General features: G+C 36.3%; 1 protein-coding gene across 1 annotated transcript in view; it reads left to right on the top strand.

The window, feature by feature from the left end:
• The window catches only part of LOC5569682 (cGMP-dependent protein kinase, isozyme 2 forms cD4/T1/T3A/T3B), a 360786-nt gene that overhangs the window by 75223 nt on the left and 259193 nt on the right, over nucleotides 1-26370 (top strand). Inside the window, exon 3 of the mRNA XM_021845098.1 lies at nucleotides 33-232. Coding sequence (XP_021700790.1) covers nucleotides 33-232 — 200 coding nt within the window. The remainder of the gene's footprint in view (nucleotides 1-32; nucleotides 233-26370) is intronic.

Below are 26370 nucleotides of genomic sequence, written 5' to 3'. Positions count from 1 at the left end.
AAAGAGTAAATAAAGTGTGGTCTATTTCGCAGGTTCGCCCCATTACGAAGGCGATGATCGAGAAAAGATGTTCCGAGGAAACGTACGATTCGTTTTCGCCGGGCATCGAGAACACCAGGGTGCTGCCGGTTAACCATGAGCCACGCATGAAACGGCAGGCCATCAGTGCGGAACCGCTGTCATCGTTGGCTGGAATGCAGGGAGATCTGATTAAGATTCCCAAATCATCACTGTAAGCATGCATTGATAGTAGTTAATGATGGGCGTATCCAGAGACTTACGGTGCAAGAGAGTGGGGGGAGTCGTTGCCCCTTCCTGGTTGAGTGAGAAAAAACAATCTAAAATCAATAATTATTGTTATGCTTGAATTGTGCAAAGATCGTTTGCAGTATACATATTTATTAGGGAAAGAACACCAATTTTCGGCCCATTTATACGATTTTGGACGACTTTGTATGAAAATCCGAAAAATGGCACAGACTTCTTGTAGGTCGAAAATTAGTGCTTTTTCCCTAGTCTTTTGAGTCTTTCAACTATAAAAATTCCCATACAAAGTGAATAATCTGTATCCCATTTTTTTCAAGAATTATTCCAGAAATTGTTTCTGGAAGTAATAGATTTGTTTTCTAGCGAGTCGCATACAGTACTTGCAAATGTTTTCTTAAAAATCTTTTCAATAATTATTCCATAAGTTGATCAATGAAGTTCTATGGTATCAAGCATATGTTTTTATGCTTTGAATAGTTCGATAGTTTTTTTGTCTGGAGCCTTCCGTAACCTAGTGGTAACGTGCGCGGCTACAAAGCAGAATCATACTAAAGGTGTCTAGGTTCTATTCCTAGTCGGTCTTAGAAACCACTTCAAATTCTCTCGTATCAGGCATCCCTTTTGAAATTATTACTGCCTCGATTCCCCCCATAGTTCATTATTCTCTGCCTTGAAAAACAATGAGCGCTTTTTTAGCTTTATTTATGTTAATTTTGATGCTTCACCTTTCTACTGATTTGAGAAAAGAGTAAGATTTTGTATGTACTGTAGCTGAATCATTTAAACGCATCTATTGCGCCCAACATTGTTATAACGGAAACTCCAATATTGAGCGCAAAGTGTCCACTCTCAAGGAATGGGGGAGGGGGGTATCTAAAATTGGCCAAAAATGCTACGTCAATTATAGATTTTGCCTTAGATTTTCTATCCACGAAGTTTTCTTTAATACAGTATTGCTGTTTGCATTTGAGCTGCAAATTTTCACTAAATGTCCTTCAAATGCGGAAAGACAAAACAATCAAAGGACACCTAGCAACGATTACACACATCACCGCCAACCTAGCCTAGAAAAGCTTACTTTGACATCGGATTGCCTGTGGAAAATCTTACCGCGTTTGATGTTCCCGCATTTGATATTTGCGTTTCAAATGCACACATCAATATATAGATAAAGAGGTCCGCCGAGGACCTGGGATCGAATTCCAGATAGTCACTAAAAATTTCAGTGACGACTTCCTTCGGAAGGGAAGTAAAGTCGTTGGTCCCGAGCTGAACTAGCCCAGGGCTAAAAATCTCGTTAATAAAGATAGAAAAAAAGAGGTCGCAAATGTACAGTGTTTTAGGTTTTTGAATTTTTTCCTGCAGTATTATAAGGAAAAACATATTCTCGCAGATATCTAATCATTAAACGCTATACAACTCGAAAGCCTATTTCCGTTGCATTGAAAACGTCACTTATAGTAACCAAGAAATCACATTAATTATATTTTATTCATTTTTTGCATCAAAACCATTTATTTATAATACAGTAAAATACACTGCATTCATTAAATGGGCAGTTGTCCCCTAGACATGTCAAATTCCTCCGATTGAAAGTCACTAATCGAGAATCTTTTTGTAATTGAAATTCCCTTCCCTTGGGCATAGAGCATTGTCGCACCTACCACGCGATATACTCATGTAAAAATGAAAACTTTGGCAAAAAATTATCAGATGTGAAATCGCATATTAAACTGCTGCTGAGAAGTAGACTATGTCCCAATAGTGACGTAACGCTAAAAAAAAGATTTTTTTGGTTTTAGGAAACCTTCTGTAAATCCATAACATATTTCTGTAAAAAATACTCCCAAAATTGTCATAGAATATAGCCTCAAGCTAAAGCAAGCCTTTTATTTGCCTTCTTGAATTACAACATTTCTTGTGGAGTTGCTTGATAAATTTCAATCATTTCAAAGGATATATACAAGACTTTTCCAAGAATTCGACCACAAATTTCTCCTTCTTTAATTGTACCAAGCATTAATTTGGAGATTCCCGCAGTATTTTTTTTTATTAGAAAGTAATTATTGGACTTTTTAGATTTTCCAAGAAGTTTTTCTCAAGGTATTGTTAAAAAAATATCTAACAATGATTCCTGCAGAACTCTGTTTATCGAAAAATAAGAAATTCTAAAGATTTAATATTTTTTGAAGGTCCTTAAAGAGTTAACAAAAATGTCATTTTTGAGTGTCTCAAGGATCAAATTTTGTCTGAAATCTAGTAGATTTGGTTGCTGTATACCGGTTGCTGGATGATGTTTTCAGAAATATACCAGCACGTAACAATTTTTAGCTACAGGTCGCCAAAGTTGTATAAAACACTGTTTTCATTGATTTTTACAGTAAATTTGAAGTATGATTTATCAAACGTTTTTGATCTAATCCAGCAAGCATGCAATATATTACTTTAATTTTCATTCCAGCTTTAATTTGAAAGGTTGAAAATGGACGATTGAATTTAGCTTAAATCAGTTTTTTCAACATGCTTACAGTTTCGATACACAATTCATCGTTTCTCTTATATGGCAAAATACAATGCTTATCTTAACCCGCAAAAACAACTTTAAAGCATAGAATGTATTATGAACTTTGTTGATAATTACTGTTATACGCATGAGGTTTGAATTCTGTGGCGAATTGAGCGAATAAACTGCCATACAAGCTGGCAAACTTGTATTCAAGTTTGCTGTAATAGTCAAATTTTGAATTTTGAGCTGTCAAAATCTCGAAAACTGGAGGTGCTATGATATTTTTGAAAACGGCAATGGACTCAGCAACCTTGATTTAGTAAGCGATATTTTGGTGCTTGAGACAAAAACATTTCTGTATGATTGCATCAATCATTGTACAGGGAAAGTGTACCAGTTACGGCCATAGTGGTTCCCTATTTGGCCACATGTGACATTGTGATAACTTTTACATTTTAAGTCTTTTTGTATACTTTTACATCAAGATATATCTTAAATCTAACTACTAGAATACACAAAAATTTTCAAAATTTGAAGACATTAAAGTAATCACGTATGGCCAAATAGGGAACCACTATGGCCATAACTGGTACACTTACCCTAACCAATATACTATACTATTATACTATATGCATTATACTATAATGAGTGAATTTTTGCATGTGTATATGTGTTTTTTACTAAATTTTTAATAGAATTTTCGCACTTCTTGCAAAGCTAGAAACTTTCACCTACCCGGCTGTCTGGGATACTAATGGGGTTTAGGCTCTGTGGTTCTCACTCAACGGTCTACTACGGATGTACGCATCGATTGTGGTACAGAGAAAAAAGGGGAAAACGACTCTGTAGGTACCGTAAATTCGGGTGAAATTGATCAGTAGGGTGAAATTGATCACTATGTCACTCGATTTTATTTCTTCCTAATGGAGCACAAATATCAATGTAACCTGCAGTAGATGAACTTTGTTTGTCGTAAGTATGTCCAAATTGTGTGTTGTGAAGTTTTTTGCGTTCCAAAATGTTCATTTATATGAAAATAATGAAAAATTTCAAAATCTTGTACGGTGCAGTGTTGACAAATATCAATAAACTTCTAGTTCTAGACAAGGATTTAGACATGGTCTAATCCTGAAAGTTGGTGAGGATACTTAAGATATGTCCCCAAACTAGATTTCATAATCAAAACTCGTACCAATTCGTTGATTTGGTTGGAACAATTGAATTTCTGTTAGATATCAGGAAATTCCTTAGGAAATTGCATACATTTAGGCGTTTTCTGCGTTATTCTTGAAATTTAAACATTCATTATTTCTAAAAAATATGGCATTGTTAAGAATTTGGCAAGCATATTCGGATTCAGGGAGCTCAAATATATTATGTAAAGTTGTTTTGAAAACTAACAATAATGGCATTGATAAGTGATCAATTTCACCCCGAAATGAGATCTCCCGATTTTTTATTTCAGACATATTTTTTAGCACTAAAATTACATTTGTTAGAAAATTTCGGTACTAGAGTCAATGAGGCTCACCTTCATACTTGTTTTCCTGCATTCAGTTGTTTGGCATTGTCAACATTATAGAAATCAGACAAGAAAAACCGTGAAAAGTGATCAATTTCACCCGAAATTACGGTACCACGCCACCTTTATTTGGCTTGGACTTCAACTCAAGCCAGTGACTCGCTACGGATTATTCAGAATAGTCCTCGACGGTGGGTCTATCCTACTCCGATGAAGATTTCCCCGAATGCGGAAGATTTCCCGTCCCGACGACCATTTTCCGGAGCTGTATCGCAATTTACTCAGTTGGTCCCCGACGGAGGACCTAGCCTACTCCGATGCGATGTTGGTCGGTCAAGTGCCAGGGTTGATCCTGCGATTCCGGTTGGAAGATGACTAACGGTTTGCAGGCGTTCCGACTACCCATCACCGATATTACGTGACACTCGAACTACTTGGCCTAGTCCCTGACGGAGGATCTAGCCTACTCCGATCGCGGCTCGACGCCCTCTGGTCTTCTTAAGATTTTTGTTGCAGCGATGACAGAAGTTGCTTTATCGCTCTGTTCACTGCGTGCCACGTACTTATGTGTTAACACATTTTCTGCACGATGTTGTCGGTGCGCAGTCCATCTCCTGCTGCCGCCTCGCCATAGATTCGACTCTTACCATCTTCGATACGTTTCTGACACCTCTTCGTTGGATGTCCTCCGCCAATGTGATGCAAATGGGGATCATACCGGCAACAATGCATACAGCATCTGACAATACCGTTCTATACGCACTTGCAACTCCCACTGTCATCAGCCGAAACGCTCTATTCAGCTTTCCGTGGTTCCACTTTGTTTCCAGTGCCTTGTCCCAAGCAGGAACTCCATGCCTCGATGGCTAGACATTAGCTATCAAACGCCTCGTACTACTGCTGGGACCACCTTAGGTTGGCATTCTCCCTATTGCATTTATTGCCATCGATGATGGATTCCCTTCCGTTTCTCCGAAATGTGCTGCATGATGTATCCTCTTGCGTTTGTCACTCTGCTGCCCCACACCACAGCCCTAGCATTGAAGTCTCCTGCAATGAGTATATTTGTGCATTCACATGCATGTGTTATAAGATTTTTGAGGTATTCCGCCTTTAATAAGCGGTGAGTTATATAAAAAGTACATTTTGCCGAACAAAACACGATTAACAAACATGGTGACGCTGTACAAAACAAAATTACCTCCCTGGCAATGCAGAATATACCTAGTTGTTTTTTAGAATACACCTCATTACGAAAAAGTGTCGATTTCGATAGAAATTGCTAACGATGTCCACCCCACAGATGTGGATTAGTGGAAGAGAAGAGGAGGATCCCTATTATGGATCAAATCGACTCATATTATGGATCAAAACACTATAACAGCAATTTATCTGCGATGTAAAAGAATGATGTGCTAATGAAAGCATACGTTTTGGCGTTTGTTTTGGAATCGTCTTCTTATTTTTGTTCCATTACTGTGGTATGCCCACAGTTATGAATCAACGCTTCTTGGAATACGGTTGACATTTTATTTCCTACGGACGGAAAAATATGCTTAAGCTTATTATAATTGATTGCAATGCTGTACAGATTTATGGTTCACGTAATAAAAATGTGTTCTGCGTAATTGCAACTCTATTTGATGAGATATTCCCGTTTTAATCCAACTCTGACCCATATCTGCATTCTCAATCAATTAGTGCTGAAAAGTGTGAATTTAAATGTAATATTTTCATAGAAATACTTGAAAAGCATTTTTGAAATATCCTTAAAAACTTTTCCAAACATTAGAGGCCTTCATTCAAGAAATGAAAAATATGTAGATGGCCCAACTCACAGACCAATGGGGACTGGTTTTTGCGTGAAATTTGTGAATAAATACTTAAGATCGCTGGCCATGATGGAAAACCCTGGCTACCCTTGGTAGTTACTCCTATTTGCGTCGATATAAAATTCAAATAGCACAAAATTAGAGTTCAATGGATTATGGTTGATGTTTAACTAGCAACGATCAGCAACACCTCCAGGTATCAGTCCTATCCATGAATGCGACAAATCATAACCCTAAGTTGAACTACTCCACTTCATCAGAGCGATTAACCAACAATCATCATAGGATAGGCACAGTTCAAACCGTGATCGAGTGAGTATCGATCATTAATTAAATTCGCAATCACCACACGTTAAGCAGGTTTTAATTACCCCATGATTAGCATACTCTATCGCCCAGAGCCGGCGACCGTCAACATCAATCAGCTGTAGGGCTTCGGTTGGCCGACTTTTCCCATAACCATTCCAATGCTCTGAGACAAGGTCCCACTCAATAGTCATAGAATTCACCTTATGCGGTGGAACTTGCCGCCGAAGGCAGCGCGATCCGAATACTCGATCTTGTCAAAACAGCCATCCACAGTTGTAGCGATTCATAAATTCTATCTCCCCCGAGAGACTTGTTCTGCAACCGCTGACAGTACTGCTGACAGAAGCCAGAAATGTTGGAAGCAACAAGTCTTTAACTTTTACGACACTTTAACGATAATTAATGAAAGTCTCCCAAGCAAATAAAACATTTATAAAACCATTAGTCGAGCGTTATATTTTGCCAGCCTGTTTAACATGTTCGAAAGGAATGATAAATTTTATTGCCAGTAGTGGAGTTTTTCGTTCGGGTTGGGGATCTACCATCTGGCCAAAGGGGCGGAATCTGGATTCTGGCTGTCTGCTGGAGTGCGATCACAATGAAGGGTGTTTAATGACAATGTTCAATCGCCCACTCGTGTGAAGCCGCGGGGCCAGAGGTCTACTCTGAATCGTGTCCAACGGTCGGCCAATGCGGAATTTCTCAAATTATTATATTAATGCTTAATAGTCAACTTTTCATCCAAACCACCGCAAATTCAAGCACCGTTAGATATCTTGATTTTGCCTGACGGTAATGAAAATGTTACAGTGATTTTGCGGTGACAAGCTGCGCTGGGTGGAGAACCGGTATGCAAATATCAACGAATATGAATAAGAAGGAAATGAGAGATCGTTCCTCACTTCTCCGAGTACAGCGCATTCGATAGCTATCCAAGGCATGAATGGAGACTATGGATTGAGGGTCACCGAACACAAGCTCCATGTATATGGGGGCAGGTCGTTGGTTGTTGTAGAATGAGACCATAAAATGTCGTAGAATGGCACGTCCCGAGCAAAGCGAAATGGTAGAATTAAACAGTAAACAGTACAATACAATACAATAGTTATTGAAAACTTGTTTTATTGTTGTACAAAAAATGATGTTTGCATTGATTGCAATCGCCATATACGTCAAAATCGTAGAACATGACTTAGAAAATCGTTCATTTCATAGGGTAAATACCATTGCTCACCTAGTTTCTATAGCCTCTCTTACGCATTTTTTTTTCTCAGCTTTCTGATGGTGATCTCAGAATTGAAAACTAGCGGTGCGCTAATGGTGAAAAAAACGATTTTTCTAACAAAATCCAAGATGGCGGCCAAATTCAACATGGCCGCCAAATTTTTTTAACTTCAAATGAAAGCTATATCCTTTCTCTATACGACGCCACTAAGTTTGCTATGTGTTCCAATGGAAATATGAGACATATCACGTGAAGAAATTCCCAAGATTTATCAAAAAATGGGCTTTTTCGCAAAATGTTTAACTGGCTGGCGTACGAGGGGTCCACCAATTTGAGAAAACCGAAAGGACCACCCTTAAGTTTTATCGAAAACTAGCGATCAGTGACATAAAATTGGAATTCTAACGATGGATGCCGATGGCGGCCTGGTTTCAGCGAGAATTGCTCAATTAAAACCTTATTGAAAACCAGTGCCGTTGATAGCGCACTTGTAAAGTATCGTAAAAATTTCTGACAGCGCTATCAGGTTAAAGCCCTCAAACATGCCAGCTTATGATATTTAGATTTCCTCGTTTGGATGCTCATGGATACAGGTGAAACCGTTAGAATATGCAGCTGATTATAATGTAGTTCGAGGCCATGGAGTTTTTATATGCATCCATTTGCCAAACCTATGAAAAATTACTATTTTTTACTTATTTTTATCTTTATTAACGAGATTTTTGATCCTCGGTTTGACGTCATATTTTTCATGAACATTTGACAATGTTTCTTCTGTTCGTTTTTGTAAATTTACAAAATTTTGTTAAACATTGTTTTCATCAAAAACTCAAACTTTCAAAAATATTCGACTAGTCATATTTTTAAGGTCGTTGTATAATATTTCATTGTATTTCAGTGTGGTGAGTAGATGGAAAGTTGGTGTGTAAAGCAAACTTGTTTCAAGTAAATTAATTTAAAACTTTATCACAGACACCACATTTTAAAATCGTCAAATAAAAAAGTTGACATTTGCATCACGGGATTCCGAACTAAATATTTAAATTTTATCGGAAGACACCATACCGATAAAAGCACGTTTCAACTAGCTACAGAAAAAAAAAGTTCACGATTTGGGGCATTTATCTTATAGAATAATCTGAATACTACTTCTTGCCAGTAAAATGTATCCTTATGCAAAGGGTAGCTTTGTATAGTTATCGATACAAAAAAGGCTTGTTTCTGAGTTGTTTTTCTCGAACCATATTTTACATGGTAGAGGCTGACATTCATTAATTTTTGTTTCTAAATATAGAATCAAACATATTCAAGGCCTGAAAAAAGGGCAGAAGCTTAAAAATTAACGCCGAAGCCGATATTGTCATATGCACTTGTGAAGTTTGTTCATTTCATTATAATACTTAAATTTTATTCATTTATTTTGTTGAAATTAGCAACTGTAGTAAAAAAGGCGAAAATTAATTGTTAAATTTATTATTACTACAGGTATATTTTTTTATATTTTTTTGAAATTTTTCCACAGGATTCTTAAAGTATTTTTTTCAAAATGATTTTAGAAAAAGGAAATACGTAATGTATTGCTCAGTTTCCAAATATTTCTTCATATGTTTATTCACAGCATTCTCCGAGATTTTTTTCAAATTTTCTACAAAATATTCATCAAAAATCTCAGCACATCTTGGATTTCTTGAAAAAATAAACCCTATAAAGACAATAGCCATGATTTCGCATTCTGCTATCTCAGTCTTCGAATGTTTTATTTTATTTTACTCAACGTTTCGGCCATTTGTGTAGGCCTTTTCAAGGGAAAACTGTTTTGTACAAACATTCAACTGCCCCTGAAAGCATAACTGTCCCATATGCATTTTCGAACCAACACCTCTTTTGATCGCAACATTTATTTCATTTCTCATAGAAAAATTAACAAACACATAGTTATCTGTGCGGTGGTGCTAAATGAATATGTCATGCACTAGAAAATAATAAAGCATAGCATAGCATAGCATAGCATAGACTGACTGTACATGTCAATGGTTGCTACTCCGTGACTGATCGGAACTGGTAAGAATTGCACTACGATCCAAATGAATAAGGGATGGGAGTTTCGGCTTACTCTCGAAGTGCAATTTTAGCAGATCTAATATTATTGATCAATAACGGCGCCGGCCAAGTCCTTACAGTCAGTTGGGATGGGAAGGAATGTTAGGGTGTAATGATTGTTGCTTCTAGAGACCGAGAATACCTCTGCATATCCCCAATCACCACGGGAAGGGTGTTTATTAGTGAGGGAGGAAAAGATCTGAAAGTCACCCCTGGTCGATGATGCGATCCATGGACAAGGGGGAAATATACGACTTATATTTAAAGCTAGTTTTGTATTTTTGTCTCGAGAAGTTTTTGGTAGAAGCTTTAAAAAACACGTCGACATCTATAATGTCGAACAATTCAAAAATGTTTTTATTAATGACGAAAACTGAAAATTACTTGTGTATATTTTAAATTATATGAAACACGAATAATGCCGACACTTGTAGTGACGAACTACACATAGTTTGTTTGAAAATTACATATGAGTATTACTGTGCATTTTGTTTCGATATGGTAGAAGTTTTAAAAAATACGTCAACATTCACAATTTCGAACAAAAGATAATTTTTAATAATGTCAAAAAGAGAAATATATATATTTATATTGAAATTGTATAAGTAAAAAGCATGATGCCGACACTTATAGGACGAACCATACAAAGTTTGTTTTAATATTACTTAAAAGTTACGCTTTCAAGAAAAAAATGTGTTATCACAAGCATGAAACGAACTCACCAGTTGGTAATCCATCCTCGACTGAACACAAAACTGACACTGACAGCAAAACTTCTTGGCGTCCCGAAAACAAACCGACTTGCTTGTGCCTTCCCAAATACCTACCAAGCAAGACGCTCCGAAACAGGAAAAAAAAATTCCGGCGACGAAGACACGCGCGTAACCGTGAGCAAAATCTATCGAACGACGCAAAACCGAACTGTCCTGCTTGGGCTTGCATGCACTAGAAAATAGTAAATAAGACAAACATCAAACTTTGATCGCTATTTTCTCCATGCCCACTTTTTCCACATGGGACGGTTATACCTTTACGAGAAGTTTATTAGTGCTGAATTTTAATCTAATCTAATTGTCTTACATGATAAATAGTGTTTGTCCATATTGATTTAGCTGTTCTGCGTGTCAAATGTTCATAATTTTGCTCATTCTCAAATTAACCTGCATTCGGACGCATCCGGCGCCTTTTTTTGTTTGTCATGGGAGCACCAGTTCTTACACATTGATGATGCTTCTTCTTCTTCTTCTTTCTGGCGTTACGTCCCCACTGGGACAGAGCCTGCTTCTCAGCTTAGTGTTCTTATGAGCACTTCCACAGTTATTAACTGAGAGCTTACTATGCCAATGACCATTTTTGCATGTGTATATCGTGTGGCAGGTACGAAGATACTCTATGCCCTGGGAAGTCGAGAAAATTTCCAACCCGAAAAGATCCTCGACCGGTGGGATTCGAACCCACGACCCTCAGCTTGGTCATGCTGAATAGCTGCGCGTTTACCGCTACGGCTATCTGGGCCCCATGATGCCCCATGACATTGATGATGCTACTGGTCCTGAATAGCGTCTATTGGTTTCCTGTGTAATGATAACGGAGTAGCTACTGCACATGCTCATTTCCTGTTGAAAAAAAAAAAAATTCAATGAATTCATCTGATAGTTCCTGGAACGCAAATCCGTGAAGTAATGATAGCATAAAATCTTGCAATAACTGCTAAAGGAATTTTGGATTACCAATTTCTGGAAAAAAAAATTAATGACATTCTGAGTCTAAAGCTGGAGATATCAAAAGAATTCCAATATTATTCGATATTGATATTGGTATTGATAAACACGCAACAAAATTGTGCGGTAAAAACTACCATTTTAGGGGGCTAACTTCAGCGCTCGCACCGGCAATTTTCAGCAGACCAAAATTGCGCTTGATTTTACCATGTCTGCTGTCGAAATCAGATTGATGACAATGATTTCTGTCAAATGTACTAGGTATTGTGGTGGGATGCACTACAAAATAGTAATTTGAAATTTCATGGTAGTTTTAAGAAAGGGCGTAGTCAACTAAAATAGTATTTTTTTACCACAGATTTTTCCCGTGTACACTGAGAACAGCGTTGCGGTTGATAATACTATATCAGAGGGTTAAATTAAATACACAACGCCACTTGATCTGTGCAGAATAAATTCGCATTTATTTCAATCAGTTTGTGGTTTCAATTTTACCATGGCACCATTTCGACATTAAAAATTAGTATATCATGGTTCAAAACTTGCAGCATGCTAGAATCGAACCGAAGATCTGGCGATTGTCAAGCGTGAACGCTTACCGCATGGCTATCGATGCGGTTGGATTGAGAGGGGACAAAACGCAAACAAAAAACGTTCATCGCAACTCAATCTTGGTTTGAATAGTAAATTTAAAAACTTGTTCATAGTTCTCATTATTTCAACGCTTGTTTCAGTGTAGTCTTCTTATTACACTGAGGCAAATGGACTATCGAAATACATAGAAACCCCTTCTAAAATTTCGCCATAAGAAATCAGGTTGAAATTCATAAATTTGCTTTATGAAACCAAAATTTGGAGACAAAAAATGTTTTCGTGGCATTCTGGAATCGGACCATGAGCCTTAAGATCGATCTGCCCGTGCGTACACCACGCCCTTATCGACGCCTTGATGTGGAATGATGCTAAAACGATACATAAAGCGTTAATATTGCAATAATCGTTCCACCTTTCATAAGGCAAAATGTATGAGTTTCCATAGTCCAGTTCGCTGCGTGTAGAGTTTGTATCCTTTGACAGATGAGACCGAAACACGCAAATCTGTCTAAGGATACAAAGTCCAGTGGAGTTAAATTGTATAGCACTGGATTCGGGTCTCATTTACTTATAGGTATTCCACTAAACTGGTTGAAGATTTTTTATTATTGACGAAGAGTTTTTATTCATTGTTGCATAGATTCAAACCAAAGACTTTGAAATAATTCTGGTGATATCTATGGAGTACTAGCGATATGGGACAAGCTTACCTGTAATCCCCACAGAAATATCTCCAGGCATTGTTGAACATATTCTTAGAATAATCGTTTCGTAAATTATTTAATATTACCATATCAAATTAATTACGGCATTCTAGAAGAAAATCATTGATTGATTCCTTGAAAAGTGTCTATGTACAAAAATTTAAATGGAACTTTTGCAGTAATTTATTCAAAATTAGTGCTTGTTTTACAAAATTAAACTTTTTTTTACAAAAATTCTTACAAATTTCACCAAAATTTTGCGATTTTCAAAGATTTCCGAATGTATTTACCACAGCTCGTTTAAAAATAATTGCCGCCGTGTGGGGTAACTTTGGGCTTATTTTGTAGTATTTGGAGGCATCAAAGAAAAAAAAACTGTTAATATACAACAGAAACCTCAGGAATAAAAACGAAATTGCTTGTGTCCGAAAGAACTTTTTGTTTCTTCTTCTTCTTCTTTCTGATGTTACGTCCCAACTGGGGCAGAGCCTGCTTCTCAACTGCTTCTTAAGACCGCTTCCACAGTTATTAATTGAGTGCTTTTCTGCCAATTCACTATTTTTGCATATGTATATCGTGTGGCAGGTACAAAGATACTCTATGCTCAAGGAAGTCGAGAAAATTTACTTTACGAAAAGATCCTTGACCGGCGGGATTTGAACCCACGACCCTCAGCTTGGTCATACTGAATAGTTGCGCGTTGCGAACAGTAGTGCTTTAGCAACTGGGCCCCTTGGAGGTGTTCATAGTAGAATTCCTACTAAATGAGAAGTTGAATTTCTTAAAACCCTGGACATAACGAAAAATTAAAAAAAAAAAAACAATTATTCCCATATTGAGTTATAACATTTGTATTTTGATGCATTCGGACCATCACCTCACTGGTGCAAACAACATTGCTAATCGTTTGCCTATATGAATAAGGTATGTGTGGGCTTTACACTTCCAGACATCCGACAGACAGACATTGTGTAGTGTCAGACGACGACGAGCAGCACGCTCCTCCGCCAAAGAAGGTGTGGGAACCGATTCCAACAGCACACGAATGCAAAACTATACAGATGGCGTTGAATAGTCCTGTTCAAATAAGTCGCTTGGCATCGGAGGCGCTAATGATTGCTAATTTTATGATTGATTGTTTCACGTGAGTGTTGGGGTAACGCGTGTCGTCTGAATAATCTACGATGGGAATGGTAATGAAAACTATTCAGAATCGTAACATTCGCTCGTTAGCGATTCAAGATTGCTAGTTAACCAACATAGGTTAGGCAAAACATCTAATAACTAGGATAATTAATCGGACTCACATTCCATCGTCGGGGACCTACCGTTGAGATTGCTTTATACAGTATTGGACAATACATTTTCAACTTTAAAGCCGCGGCTACAAAGCAAAATCTTGTTGAAGGTGTCTGGGTTCGATTCCCGGTGGGTCCAAGATCTTTTAGTAATAGAAATATCCTTGACTTCCGTGGGTATAATGTGTCATCGTACCTGCCACATGATATATGAATGAAAAAAGGCAAAGAAAGCTCTAAAAACTGTGTAAGTGCGCATTGAACACTAAGCTGAGAAGCAGGTTCTGTCTCAGAAAGGACATAATGCCAAGAAAATGAAAGCCTTATACAAAAACAGTCACTGGACTGTTACTGAAGATATCATAAAGACATTCCTTCAAAAAATTACTTTTCTCAACTCGTGATTGAAAAAAAAACATTTCAAAACTAGTGGGCCCGGCAAACTTCGTCTTGCCATCAAGTAGGCTGTTGAAAAACGCTGTTGATCGTCGCATACAAAATGACAGTTCCGTTCACGCTCGTTTGTCCGACTTTCCCGGCGAATATCTTGGGATGTTTATACACACAAACACGTCGGAACCCTTGATGAACAAAACGGAAAAAGAATCATTCGAATCCGTTGACCCGTTCGTAAGCCATTTCGTGACATACAAACAACATTCCATTTTTATTTATATAGATATATGTTGAAATTCAAGCTATGTCTAACGTGTTGTAAAAATTTCATTCAAATCAGTAAATAGTTGAGATCAAACCCTCTACAGTTGACCACTTTGTAAGGATAATCGAAAAAGTTGCGAATATACTGTCCAATACTGCATATAATCTTATACCTCGTATCCGACAATATTGTGGGCAATTTCGACCCACTTGTTTCCTTCTATGGCTATCTGGCAATAATCCAACCTCTGACCAATCAAATCCATCGAGCCGCCCGCCCATTTGCCACCGCCACCGACAAGTAGTTCGAGCCTCGTCGAACGATTAAAATTATCGATATTTAATTTATCGAGCTGCGGTGCGTAAAATGCAAACAATATAATTAGCATTCCCTAGTGTCGGACTTGGAGGAAAATCTTGTTTTCGGTGACCAGCCGAGTTTTGTGAACATGTCGCGTTCTGCGGCTTTGCTCACTGTTAAACATATCAAATCGTAGATTTTTCGATCTATGAGAACACATTTCTAGCGTGCCAATAAATCTTCCAGCAAATTAAATGTCATTAAACTTATCAACCCCAGCTAATCCCACATTGAACGGGCGAGATTATCGACAGCCGGAGGTGGAAACTGAACCAATCAGCCTCCCTCAGTCGTAGTTTTGCGTGCGGCGCACTTTGGGACAGAAATCTACTTGGGTGGCTAAAACCACTAGCGCTCTGGAAATGTTTTCTAGAGGTTTGATGTCTTCGGCAAATAATCTTAGGTCATTTAGAACTTCATATAGATGAAATTGAATTAAATCTGGATAGTTCAAAATTTGACAAGATTCGTTTTATCTTTTGATGGAAGCAGCCTAACCAAGGATTGAATTCTGAGAAAATTGAGAATATCTCTCACTTATTGCTCTCCGTAACAATCATGATCCGCAACATATCATGGGAGTCAGTTTATCATCTTCTGCAACAGCTCTGATTTGATTGGGGAATAACAGTGCATGATAAAATGCATATTGACAAGCTCCAAACCTAGGGGGCAGTATTGTTATACGATGTTCGTGGATTGTTTATCATGTCAGTAAAATAAAACACCTATCCCCAACGGTAAATAGGCGAGATAAATGAGTTTTATCGTCGCTCTCTCTCTTTTTGAATTCTCATTCTTTGCTGCTATTTTTCAAGCTTGCTACAACTTGCGAAACATTGTCGATCATGTGCCGATACAGATAGGATGTTTTTCTTCGCTTGCTTTGTTCTTGCTTTAAAACCAATAACCAAAACTATCTTCTGTTAAGTTGTTCATCGTAATGTTTCTGACACATGTTTTTAAGACACATATATTCTAAAGCCTATGTGAATTTCACTATTTATCATCTTAAGAAGCATCCGACCAGTGAATTGCAACAGCAATGTTACAGAGTTTGTTGCTCAGATAGCACGTATTTTCTGTTGTATTGCTGATTGCGTTTGACGGGCAAATCCAGTCTAACCGGGCTTCAAATGCGGTAACACAAAGTAATCAAAGATTACTTAGCAGCCATGATCCTTATCACCGCCAACCTAGAAGAGAAAATTAAACTTTGATATCGCCTTCCTTGTAAAAAATCTTACCGCGTTTGGTGTTCCCGCATTTGATATTTGCATTTCAAGCGCACACAGCAATATTGGTGATTAGTAGTTAAAACAACAAAAATTATGACAAAATTTTGTCTACATTGAATGTGAAACAAAATATGTTATAATTGAAACAAAAATAGAACTTGATGTGTTTCAAATTAAAAATAAATATAATTGATTTTATTATTTGTTATAGCTAAATGGAAACCAAATTCGTGATTTGCTTAAAATGAATCAAAACTGACCATGTATGAGCAATTGCTTTCAAATTCTTCATAACAAATTTTGTTTTAATTATACTATAAAAAAACTACTTATTTTTGGTATTTTTTATAATTATGATACAATTTTGTTGTACTCCACAAACGTGTTTGAGCGTTATTCACGTGAAAATAATTAAGAATAATATTCAATCTCTTTGATTTCAAAACTCTACATTTCTGTTTTTTTTTAATTTCAATGAAATTTTGTCATTGTTGGTATTATTATTTATTTAAATCATGCTCTTTTGTAATGGACATAATTCGAACATTTAGTGCACAACGAAGCTAGTATGTTTTTCACTCATTTCTCTTTAAATAAATTTGAAATTGGCACTTCATGGACAACAACGGGTATTTTGCCATTCAGCAATTAATACAAGAATTTTTAACCCTCTAATATTCAAATTTTATATTTAATCTAAATATCGTTTTCCGTTATTTAAAATTGATCTTAGTTTGATTTTGGCAACGATTTATTTTAACTTGCAAATTAAAGAATTTTGTTTCTTGATTTTTCTAAAGTTTGTGTTTGAGCATCCCTGTCCATTTAATTTTTCTCCTGAAGCTTCTCCTTATTATCGATTTTTGGAAAATTTGAGATTTAACGATTCTTTTGAAAATATATTTTTTTTTTTTTGGAACATATTTTAATTTCCGTGTAACTAATAGAAAAATATATTTTTAATTGGGTTCATACCACCAGACTCTTCTTCTGTAAAAAGGCAATTATAGAAAAAAATAAAATGTACAAATGTTATTATTTTACTTTGATTGCTTTTATTAACGTCTCTATCAGCAGTTTCACTTTATACCATATACCTTATTCAAATCGCTACATCTTTTTTGTTACTCGCAATTTTTGCCCATTCTATTTTAAGAATCTGCGTCGATATTGATCAATGGCCATCTGGTTTTTATGATATTCCGATGTTCCTTGGGGGACCGACATTCCCCATAAAAAAATTTTGGCCACCATTTTGGTTTTATTCAATCTATCAAAAAAATAAAATATGAACTATACAATATGTTTAAAGATTAAAGTCAACGTGATTTTTGAACATTTTTGATGGTATTATCATAAAGTAATAAAATCTTACTGAAACTTCAAAACAAACCAATTGAGAATAGAGAATTTGAAAAAAAAATATTGGAATATTCTGCGTAGCGTACTCTTTAAGATTGTTTTTTGCTTCGGTTACGGACGAAGAGTTCGGAACCGAAGACATTGGAATAGACAATGTTTCTCAGAATATCAAACGTTCACGAAGGTTCCATATCAGTGTTTCCCAAACTTTTGTGAGTGTTCCTCTTGAGTACAATATATTTTAAAATCGCCCCCTAATATGTGATTCAAACGTTTGAATTAATTACTATTCTATACTGAAATTTGTACCGATATCTTAACAAAAGCGTATGGCAATTATCAAAATTATTACTATCTACCCACTTCAAATGTATCCAATATATCTTCTTAAATATCGATAACCGTACATTATTAAAACGATGTGCTGGTCAGTAGTTTATGGTTCTACGCGTACCACAAGCTCCTGAATCATCAGTTTTCACTAAACTGCAATCATCGATTCAATTTTGGGTCATTTTATGCTTTTCAAATCCTCTTAACTTAGTTCGACAATCATAATTACGAGTTGATTTCTAAGACTTTTGAAATGAGTTTAAGAAATTTTGAATGTTGAATGTTTTTAAATTCAAAACTTTCAAAAAATGTTTGAAAATTAAGATAAATATTGTAGGTCTTTTTTTGTTGCTTCGTCTGTAGAACCTTTTAACCCCTGCACATTGGTCCCAAAACCAATGTGTAGTGTTTAAAAAGCTCTACAGGCGAAGATATATAATAATATATTCTAAATCTATGATTTATCCTAAATACTTTCTATCAAACACTTTCAGAACTTTCAATTTTGCAAATTTCTGCTGAAACCAGCAAAGAGCTATCTCGATTATTTTAGTAAAGGACGTTTTTCGTTTAAAAACATATTATTTTCAACAATCTCTTCACTACTCTTCAGGACGTTTGGACCATAGTTTTTTTTCACAATAAACATAGAAAAAGATTATCTTTCTAATGGCGATAAAAGATTGATAATCCGTTTGCGCCTTTCAGAGATATTGACATTTGAAAACAATCATTTTTTCAAAGAAAATCTCTGATAACTCTGCCACCATAAGAGACAGAATAGTTTCTTCGGCAAAAAGTTGCGCAATCAAAAGGTATAAAAGTACGCGGAACAAAGTTTTTGCGAGAAATTATCACATAAAAAGTTCTCACGAAAAAAACTATTTTTCCAGGTCTACTCTAACTTATTTGTTAAAAAAAATAATAACTCGCGAACTATAATAGACAGAAATTTGGGGTTTTCGACAAAGTTGCTCCAAATTGATTGTTCTAAAACATTATACAGTGGGATTCCGTTTTTGGCAACAAAGTTAAAATTTTCAGTTGCCAAAAACGGAACCGTGCCAAAATCGGAACCCATATTTCAAATTTTATTTTTCAATTATTGGTTATGAAAACATCATTACAATGTTAATACATCATTTTTATGGAATCATACGGCTTTGAGACTTCGAAAAGGTTCACTTCGAAGTATTTTTCCGAAGGGTTATACTATGTGTTGCGATGGTTCAACCACAAGCAGTGCACTGTATTTCAGAGCAGATCAAAACACATTAAATTTCGATGATCAGCTTGAACTGCAAATATTTATTCATTAAATTATCACTATTTCAACAGTATTCTTACTTACAATTATCAGTGCTTCTATACGCCCCTTTTATTGGTTTCAAACCTTTATTAAATTAAACTGCTTTTAAATTCACTCTATCTCTTTCAACAACTTCTTTACATTCCGTCATTCTACCGGTCAAACAATGTATGCCCTCATCTAGGGTAACCAGTTTTTCCTTCGCGCCAACACTATGCGATGAATCTAAAGCCCCGTAATGTTAAATCTGGCAAACGTTTTTCTGGTGGCGTTTTTACGCCTTAACGTCTTCAATTATATTTAGAAGCTTTATTTAATTTTTGTATAAAAGGGCCTTGTAAAACCAATAATCGCATAAGTGACCTTTATTCAAGAACTAGACATTTTCTTAAAACTATGAAAGAACACGAAATATTTATTTATGCAACAAGTTGCAAAATGATGATTTTTTCAGCACGAGTCGTACATTTATCCGACGAGGCTTGCCGAGTTGGATAAATACGACGAAAACTGAAAAAATCGAGTTTTGCAACGAGTTGCATACAACATTTTTTGCAATTACGAAACATGTCGTTTCAGTTGGATTATTTCTTGGAGCACAATCAAAATTTAAAAGAGAATCCACATGGACAGCCATGTGTAGCAGCGACTCGGTATTTTCAATCAGGTAGGCGGTGATGCAGTAGTATCTATGATCATAAACATGAATGTCACATTTTTTTTTCACTTCTTTCAAACTCAAATGGATCTTGATTGTTAATTCGTGAACGGACCAGGTAAAACGCCGCTTGCAGTTTTCGTTTGTGTTGTAGGTAGTTATTTACCATGCGTCAAACTTCCTACCCAAACCGTGTGGGAACACAAAGTTTCGGTCAGTTTTCTTTTCTGGCTCACCAACCGCCTCTACGTTCACTGGACGAACCGATTCCGTGTTGATATGGCTCACCAACGGATACGTATCATCCAATGGATATAAAATCGTTGTCTTGTAGACAAAGTAATTGAGAACCATAGAGTAATTCGATGAATTGCGTATGAAGAGCCACCGATAACTAATTTACTGCCACCAAAATAGTACTGAAAAGTGCTACTCTTCAGCACCGTTTTGAGTGCTGAAAAGTAGCACTTTTCAGCACTCTTTGTTTTGTAAGGAAAAGTAGGCCGTTATGCTATCCATACTATTCATGAAAAGTAGGCTCATATAATGCGGAATTGCAAAAAAAAATATTTTTGTTTTCTTGTAAAGACGTATTTACGAATCAAAAGCGCTGGGTATTGCAAAACGGCATTAGCTTTTTTTTTAATTGAATGAACATTTAAAATCAGTTAAACTTTTGGACTTAAGCGTAAAATTTGAAAAATTCGGTAAGTTTAGAATTGCTATTTCAATGTTATGTGTTTTATAAAGTAAAGCATTTTATAATGAACGGTTGACTGCAATCAAAAAGGCAAACATAAAGATGAGATGATGCATAAATGTGACTTGTAAATCTGTAGAATTTAGTATTAATTTAATAATTTTTCATTGAGCTTGATATATGTTTTACACCTACCTTATGGAATGAACTGAAATTGACAGGATTCTGTTTGAAACCTCAAGAACCTTATAGGAATCTTCAGGTTCTCATAAGAAATATTCAGAAAAATGCTTGAGCTCTGAAGCATCTTGCCAAGCATCCGCAGGATCTTGCATAGAGTTCTCAGGATCTTGCTAAGGATTTTGCTAGGAGTTAATATCTTGGAATTCCGCTGCGATATTGCTGAAAATTCTCAAGTCTCCGATGAAAAAACATTTTAAGTTTATTATTATTAGGCTACCACTAGCACACCTCAAATTCCTCTGGGAACCTTTTCAAAACCCCCAAGCAATCACTAGAAATTCACATTATCCCGCTTAAAATTTACAGGACGCCCTAGTGTTTATTAGGAATTACCAGATTTTGGACATAATTCTACATCCAACCATTTATACACTCTAAGGATCCCTCAAGAAGCCCTCAGTGTCCACTTGGAATCTGCAGATATCCTCATCAATTCGTTAAAATTTCTGGAAAGTCCCACAAGAACCAAGAATCTCTTAAGGATTCTCCAGGGTACAGTTAGGAATCTCATAGACTCAGCTCGTAAGGAACATTTTGATGATTTTAAGATACGTATGCTTGATTACAGAATTCTGGATCGTCTCTGAACAAATCTAACACCTTAAAGAGTCTGTAGAAAAAAGGAAACGTAGTTTTAAATAGTTGACGCAGATAGATCAATATACACACCAATACCACAAACAAATAGTTAAAACACTCTCAGTCGTATTTATCGCACGCTTCAATGATATTATTGAGAATAAATTGTAGTTTGGACTGTATTCGCATTTGTCATGTTATTTAATGAAATTTATTAAAAGTTATGATGCACGACATTTTGCTGTACATATTTGTATATATTATTGCGGTGTGTTTTTACATGCGCTATGTTTGTAAATCTATAATTATAAAGACAGTGAGCCAAAAAGATGAGACAAGATTTATGATTGTAACTCTGTGTGAGTCATAGATTATGCTCTTATGTCGGTGCTGGTGCTTTGTTCAAACAAGCTGTTCCAAATCTGAAGAAAAGTGTTTTTTATTGTATCACCTACTGGCAGACTCAAGTGGGCTGGACACTCAATATGAATGCCTAAGAAAAGAGTCTTTAGTTGAAATACTGGTGGAGATTATTGGCCTCATGAAACGTTGTCAATGTATAACCAATGACCATTCTGAAATAAATAAGCGCGTATGCGAGTCCTTAGTAGTTGGTGAGATTTGGGGAAATATCGACGAAAATGGAGCTCTGGAATGTAATCAGTGTGGAGGTGACATGCTGTTCAAATGACTAAAGCAACAGACACGATAATATTTACAAAAAAATACAAATTTTAATGGTATTGAAAAATGTTGCCAAAATCGGATCCATTTTGTTGCCAAAATCGGGGGGTGCCAAAATCGGAGCATGCCAAAAATGGAGCATGCCAAAAACGGAATCCCACTGTAGATTATTTAACATCACTGAAAAAAAAGTCTAAAAAATATGGAGAAATTTTCCCAAAGACATCATATATTTAAAACTGACAGCGCAAACATTCTTGTCTTCCTAGATATGGCTTTGGGACCTAAAATTCCAAGTTTTCTGAAATGTGTCATTTTTTATGAAATAATTTGAGTTACAAGATCTTATTGAATGCATGTAACTAAAATAACAATATGAGCAGTGTAGAATTCATTTCCTTGAAAACTAGAGGCAAACAAAAGAAACATTTGTTGCCTAGCATAAAATAATTTATCTTTTATTAATCAAAATTTCTATAAAATCGAAAAATTTTCATAATTTTCACATACACATATTTTGTACTCTTAAAACACTTTCAATGTTATCTACGTTCTACGATTGTCAAAATCTCAACTATCGATCATATTTAAAACTATATAACTAAGTACATAACACAGAATATTACAAGTAATCATATGAAGTTGAATAATAATATCTTGGATATAGTTGGGATTGGAAATAACTGTTGTTCAGATGTATTAGAGCATAAACATTCATTGCACTGGGTGTTTCCTCCAATTATTCTGAGTCGTTGTTTTCAGTTGCTAGCATGCTGGAAGTTTCGCTCCTTTTTGAATTCTACTGCCCCCAATAGCTCGATAGTTCGAGTAAAAGAGTCAAAATTTAAAGCGATTGAATATTTAAATTAAATTTAAATTAAATATTCGCCGGTGGATTATCATGTGGTGAGCTTGTTTCATGATTATTTCAAATGAGATAAAGAATCAAGAATGAAAAATAAAAACAAAATGTTCGTCGCTTCAAGTGTTGGCTTACTATAATTCATATTCCACATATTGTATATTGAAAGCAGTAACGTAGCTGGGGGGGGGGATCCGGTCCGCATCGGGCCCCAGAATCCTAGGGACTCTGAAATAATGGTTAACATTTCTTTTAGCAATTCAGCTCCTAACAAACTAATAATGATTGGATAGGGACCTGTCAATTAATTTGCAAGAGCTCCTTTATCAACTAATAATGGTAGCGTGAGTATATTTGTCTGTATGAAATAGTTCTTTTCAACAGAATAATGTGGTTTTGTCTTTCATCTCGGGACTAACAACTTCACTTCTCTTCTGAAGAAATCGCCACGGCCCCAGGTACTTGACATGAAAGGCGTGTTTTCTAACTACTACACCAAATCCGTCCAAAATCTAAACTGATTAACCTTTCCGGGGTGCCCAAATATGTTGGGCCTGAGATTAGCCGGAAACATTATTGTTACAATTTATGTGCTGGAGCAAATTGGTTTCTATGCCTTTTAAATGAAATAATCTGAGTAGCATTCTTCATAATAGCTGAATGTTCTAACACATTATTTTTACATTATAGCAAAGATGGCCCAAATATATTCCAAAACGTGCTCAATCAGTGCGAGCATAAAAAAACAACAATGATGAAATTCTATAAATTTTGAAAAAAAATTGAATTCTAGAATGATACTGATGAAAACGTAAATTCAATATGCACGAATGATGTTGTGAGCTTTCATAAAAAGCTATTAAATGATCAACATTGTATGCAGAAACTGAATTCCATTCGAGTAATTTGTGATCTTTCAAGAACAGCAGACATGTTTAGCTAAGAAATTTGAAATATAAGAATCGATTATGTTACACGAAACGATATCAGATAGTAACTGAATTGACCCTTTCGGTTCAATGTTGCAAGAAAAAACTAAATTTTGAACTTGCAAGAAAAAACTAATTTTGAAATCCAATTCAAAATTTAGTTTTTTCTTGCAACATTGAAACGAAAGCGTCAATTCAGTTACTATCTGATATCGTTTATAGTAATGGAGTAGAACTACATGCACTAAACAAAGGACACGGGTATACAACAAAAGATCTTCTTCTTCTAAGAAACTATTTTGAGAAAAAAGTATCCGAAAAAATAGAAACAATAGCAGATTTTGTTTTCAGTGTAACTAGAATTTGTTGTTATCACCTTGATGATGAGGAATTTTATTCGTTATTTTTAATCAGTTACAAATTATTGCTAATTATGTTTGCAAAATTTTTGTCAAGAATATTTTATATATAGAAAGCGTTGTGTTTGGATGGGCATCTAATTCTTCCGAAAGAGGTGCACTTTGCGAAAGAGGACCACGTGATTATTGAGCTGAAATCGAATTCAGGTTAACTTCTGCGTTCATGAGTCCTCTCATGGCGTAGTGGTTAACGCGCCCCAACTAGAGATCGGGGAGTCGTGAGTTCGATTCTCACTGAGAAGACGTGTAACTTTTTCGCAAATCTTCACATCAATTTGTCCATCTAATCCAATTGCAAATTATATGTAATGTTTAGCTTTTCGGTAGTTGTTAAACTTCCACTCGGCTGGTTGGCCGTAAACCACGATTCATAATTAAAACAAGTATTTATCGAGCAACGGACTCATGTTCCGTAACCGGTCGTTTGAGAACGTCGCGACCCATTGGAAGCCCACACAATAGAAACCTCAGCCAGCGCAGTTGCTGGCTAGTGTAGTGTGCTATTCCTATATCTAAAAAAAAAAAAAAAACAATGCGCTCTCGGGCTAGGCATTGGATATATATAGAAAGCGTTGTGTTTGGATGGGCATCTAATTCTTCCGAAAGAGGTGCACTTTGCGAAAGAGGACCACGTGATTATTGAGCTGAAATCGAATTCAGGTTAACTTCTGCGTTCATGAGTCCTCTCATGGCGTAGTGGTTAACGCGCCCCAACTAGAGATCGGGGAGTCGTGAGTTCGATTCTCACTGAGAAGACGTGTAACTTTTTCGCAAATCTTCACATCAATTTGTCCATCTAATCCAATTGCAAATTATATGTAATGTTTAGCTTTTCGGTAGTTGTTAAACTTCCACTCGGCTGGTTGGCCGTAAACCACGATTCATAATTAAAACAAGTATTTATCGAGCAACGGACTCATGTTCCGTAACCGGTCGTTTGAGAACGTCGCGACCCATTGGAAGCCCACACAATAGAAACCTCAGCCAGCGCAGTTGCTGGCTAGTGTAGTGTGCTATTCCTATATCTAAAAAAAAAAAAAAAAACAATGCGCTCTCGGGCTAGGCATTGGATATATATAGAAAGCGTTGTGTTTGGATGGGCATCTAATTCTTCCGAAAGAGGTGCACTTTGCGAAAGAGGACCACGTGATTATTGAGCTGAAATCGAATTCAGGTTAACTTCTGCGTTCATGAGTCCTCTCATGGCGTAGTGGTTAACGCGCCCCAACTAGAGATCGGGGAGTCGTGAGTTCGATTCTCACTGAGAAGACGTGTAACTTTTTCGCAAATCTTCACATCAATTTGTCCATCTAATCCAATTGCAAATTATATGTAATGTTTAGCTTTTCGGTAGTTGTTAAACTTCCACTCGGCTGGTTGGCCGTAAACCACGATTCATAATTAAAACAAGTATTTATCGAGCAACGGACTCATGTTCCGTAACCGGTCGTTTGAGAACGTCGCGACCCATTGGAAGCCCACACAATAGAAACCTCAGCCAGCGCAGTTGCTGGCTAGTGTAGTGTGCTATTCCTATATCTAAAAAAAAAAAAAAACAATGCGCTCTCGGGCTAGGCATTGGATATATATAGAAAGCGTTGTGTTTGGATGGGCATCTAATTCTTCCGAAAGAGGTGCACTTTGCGAAAGAGGACCACGTGATTATTGAGCTGAAATCGAATTCAGGTTAACTTCTGCGTTCATGAGTCCTCTCATGGCGTAGTGGTTAACGCGCCCCAACTAGAGATCGGGGAGTCGTGAGTTCGATTCTCACTGAGAAGACGTGTAACTTTTTCGCAAATCTTCACATCAATTTGTCCATCTAATCCAATTGCAAATTATATGTAATGTTTAGCTTTTCGGTAGTTGTTAAACTTCCACTCGGCTGGTTGGCCGTAAACCACGATTCATAATTAAAACAAGTATTTATCGAGCAACGGACTCATGTTCCGTAA

Source organism: Aedes aegypti, chromosome 2 (assembly GCF_002204515.2).
Source record: "Aedes aegypti strain LVP_AGWG chromosome 2, AaegL5.0 Primary Assembly, whole genome shotgun sequence".
Classification (NCBI taxonomy): Eukaryota; Metazoa; Arthropoda; class Insecta; order Diptera; family Culicidae; genus Aedes; species Aedes aegypti.
Note: the sequence above shows the minus strand (reverse complement) of the source record. Positions and strands in the feature narration are given on the sequence as shown.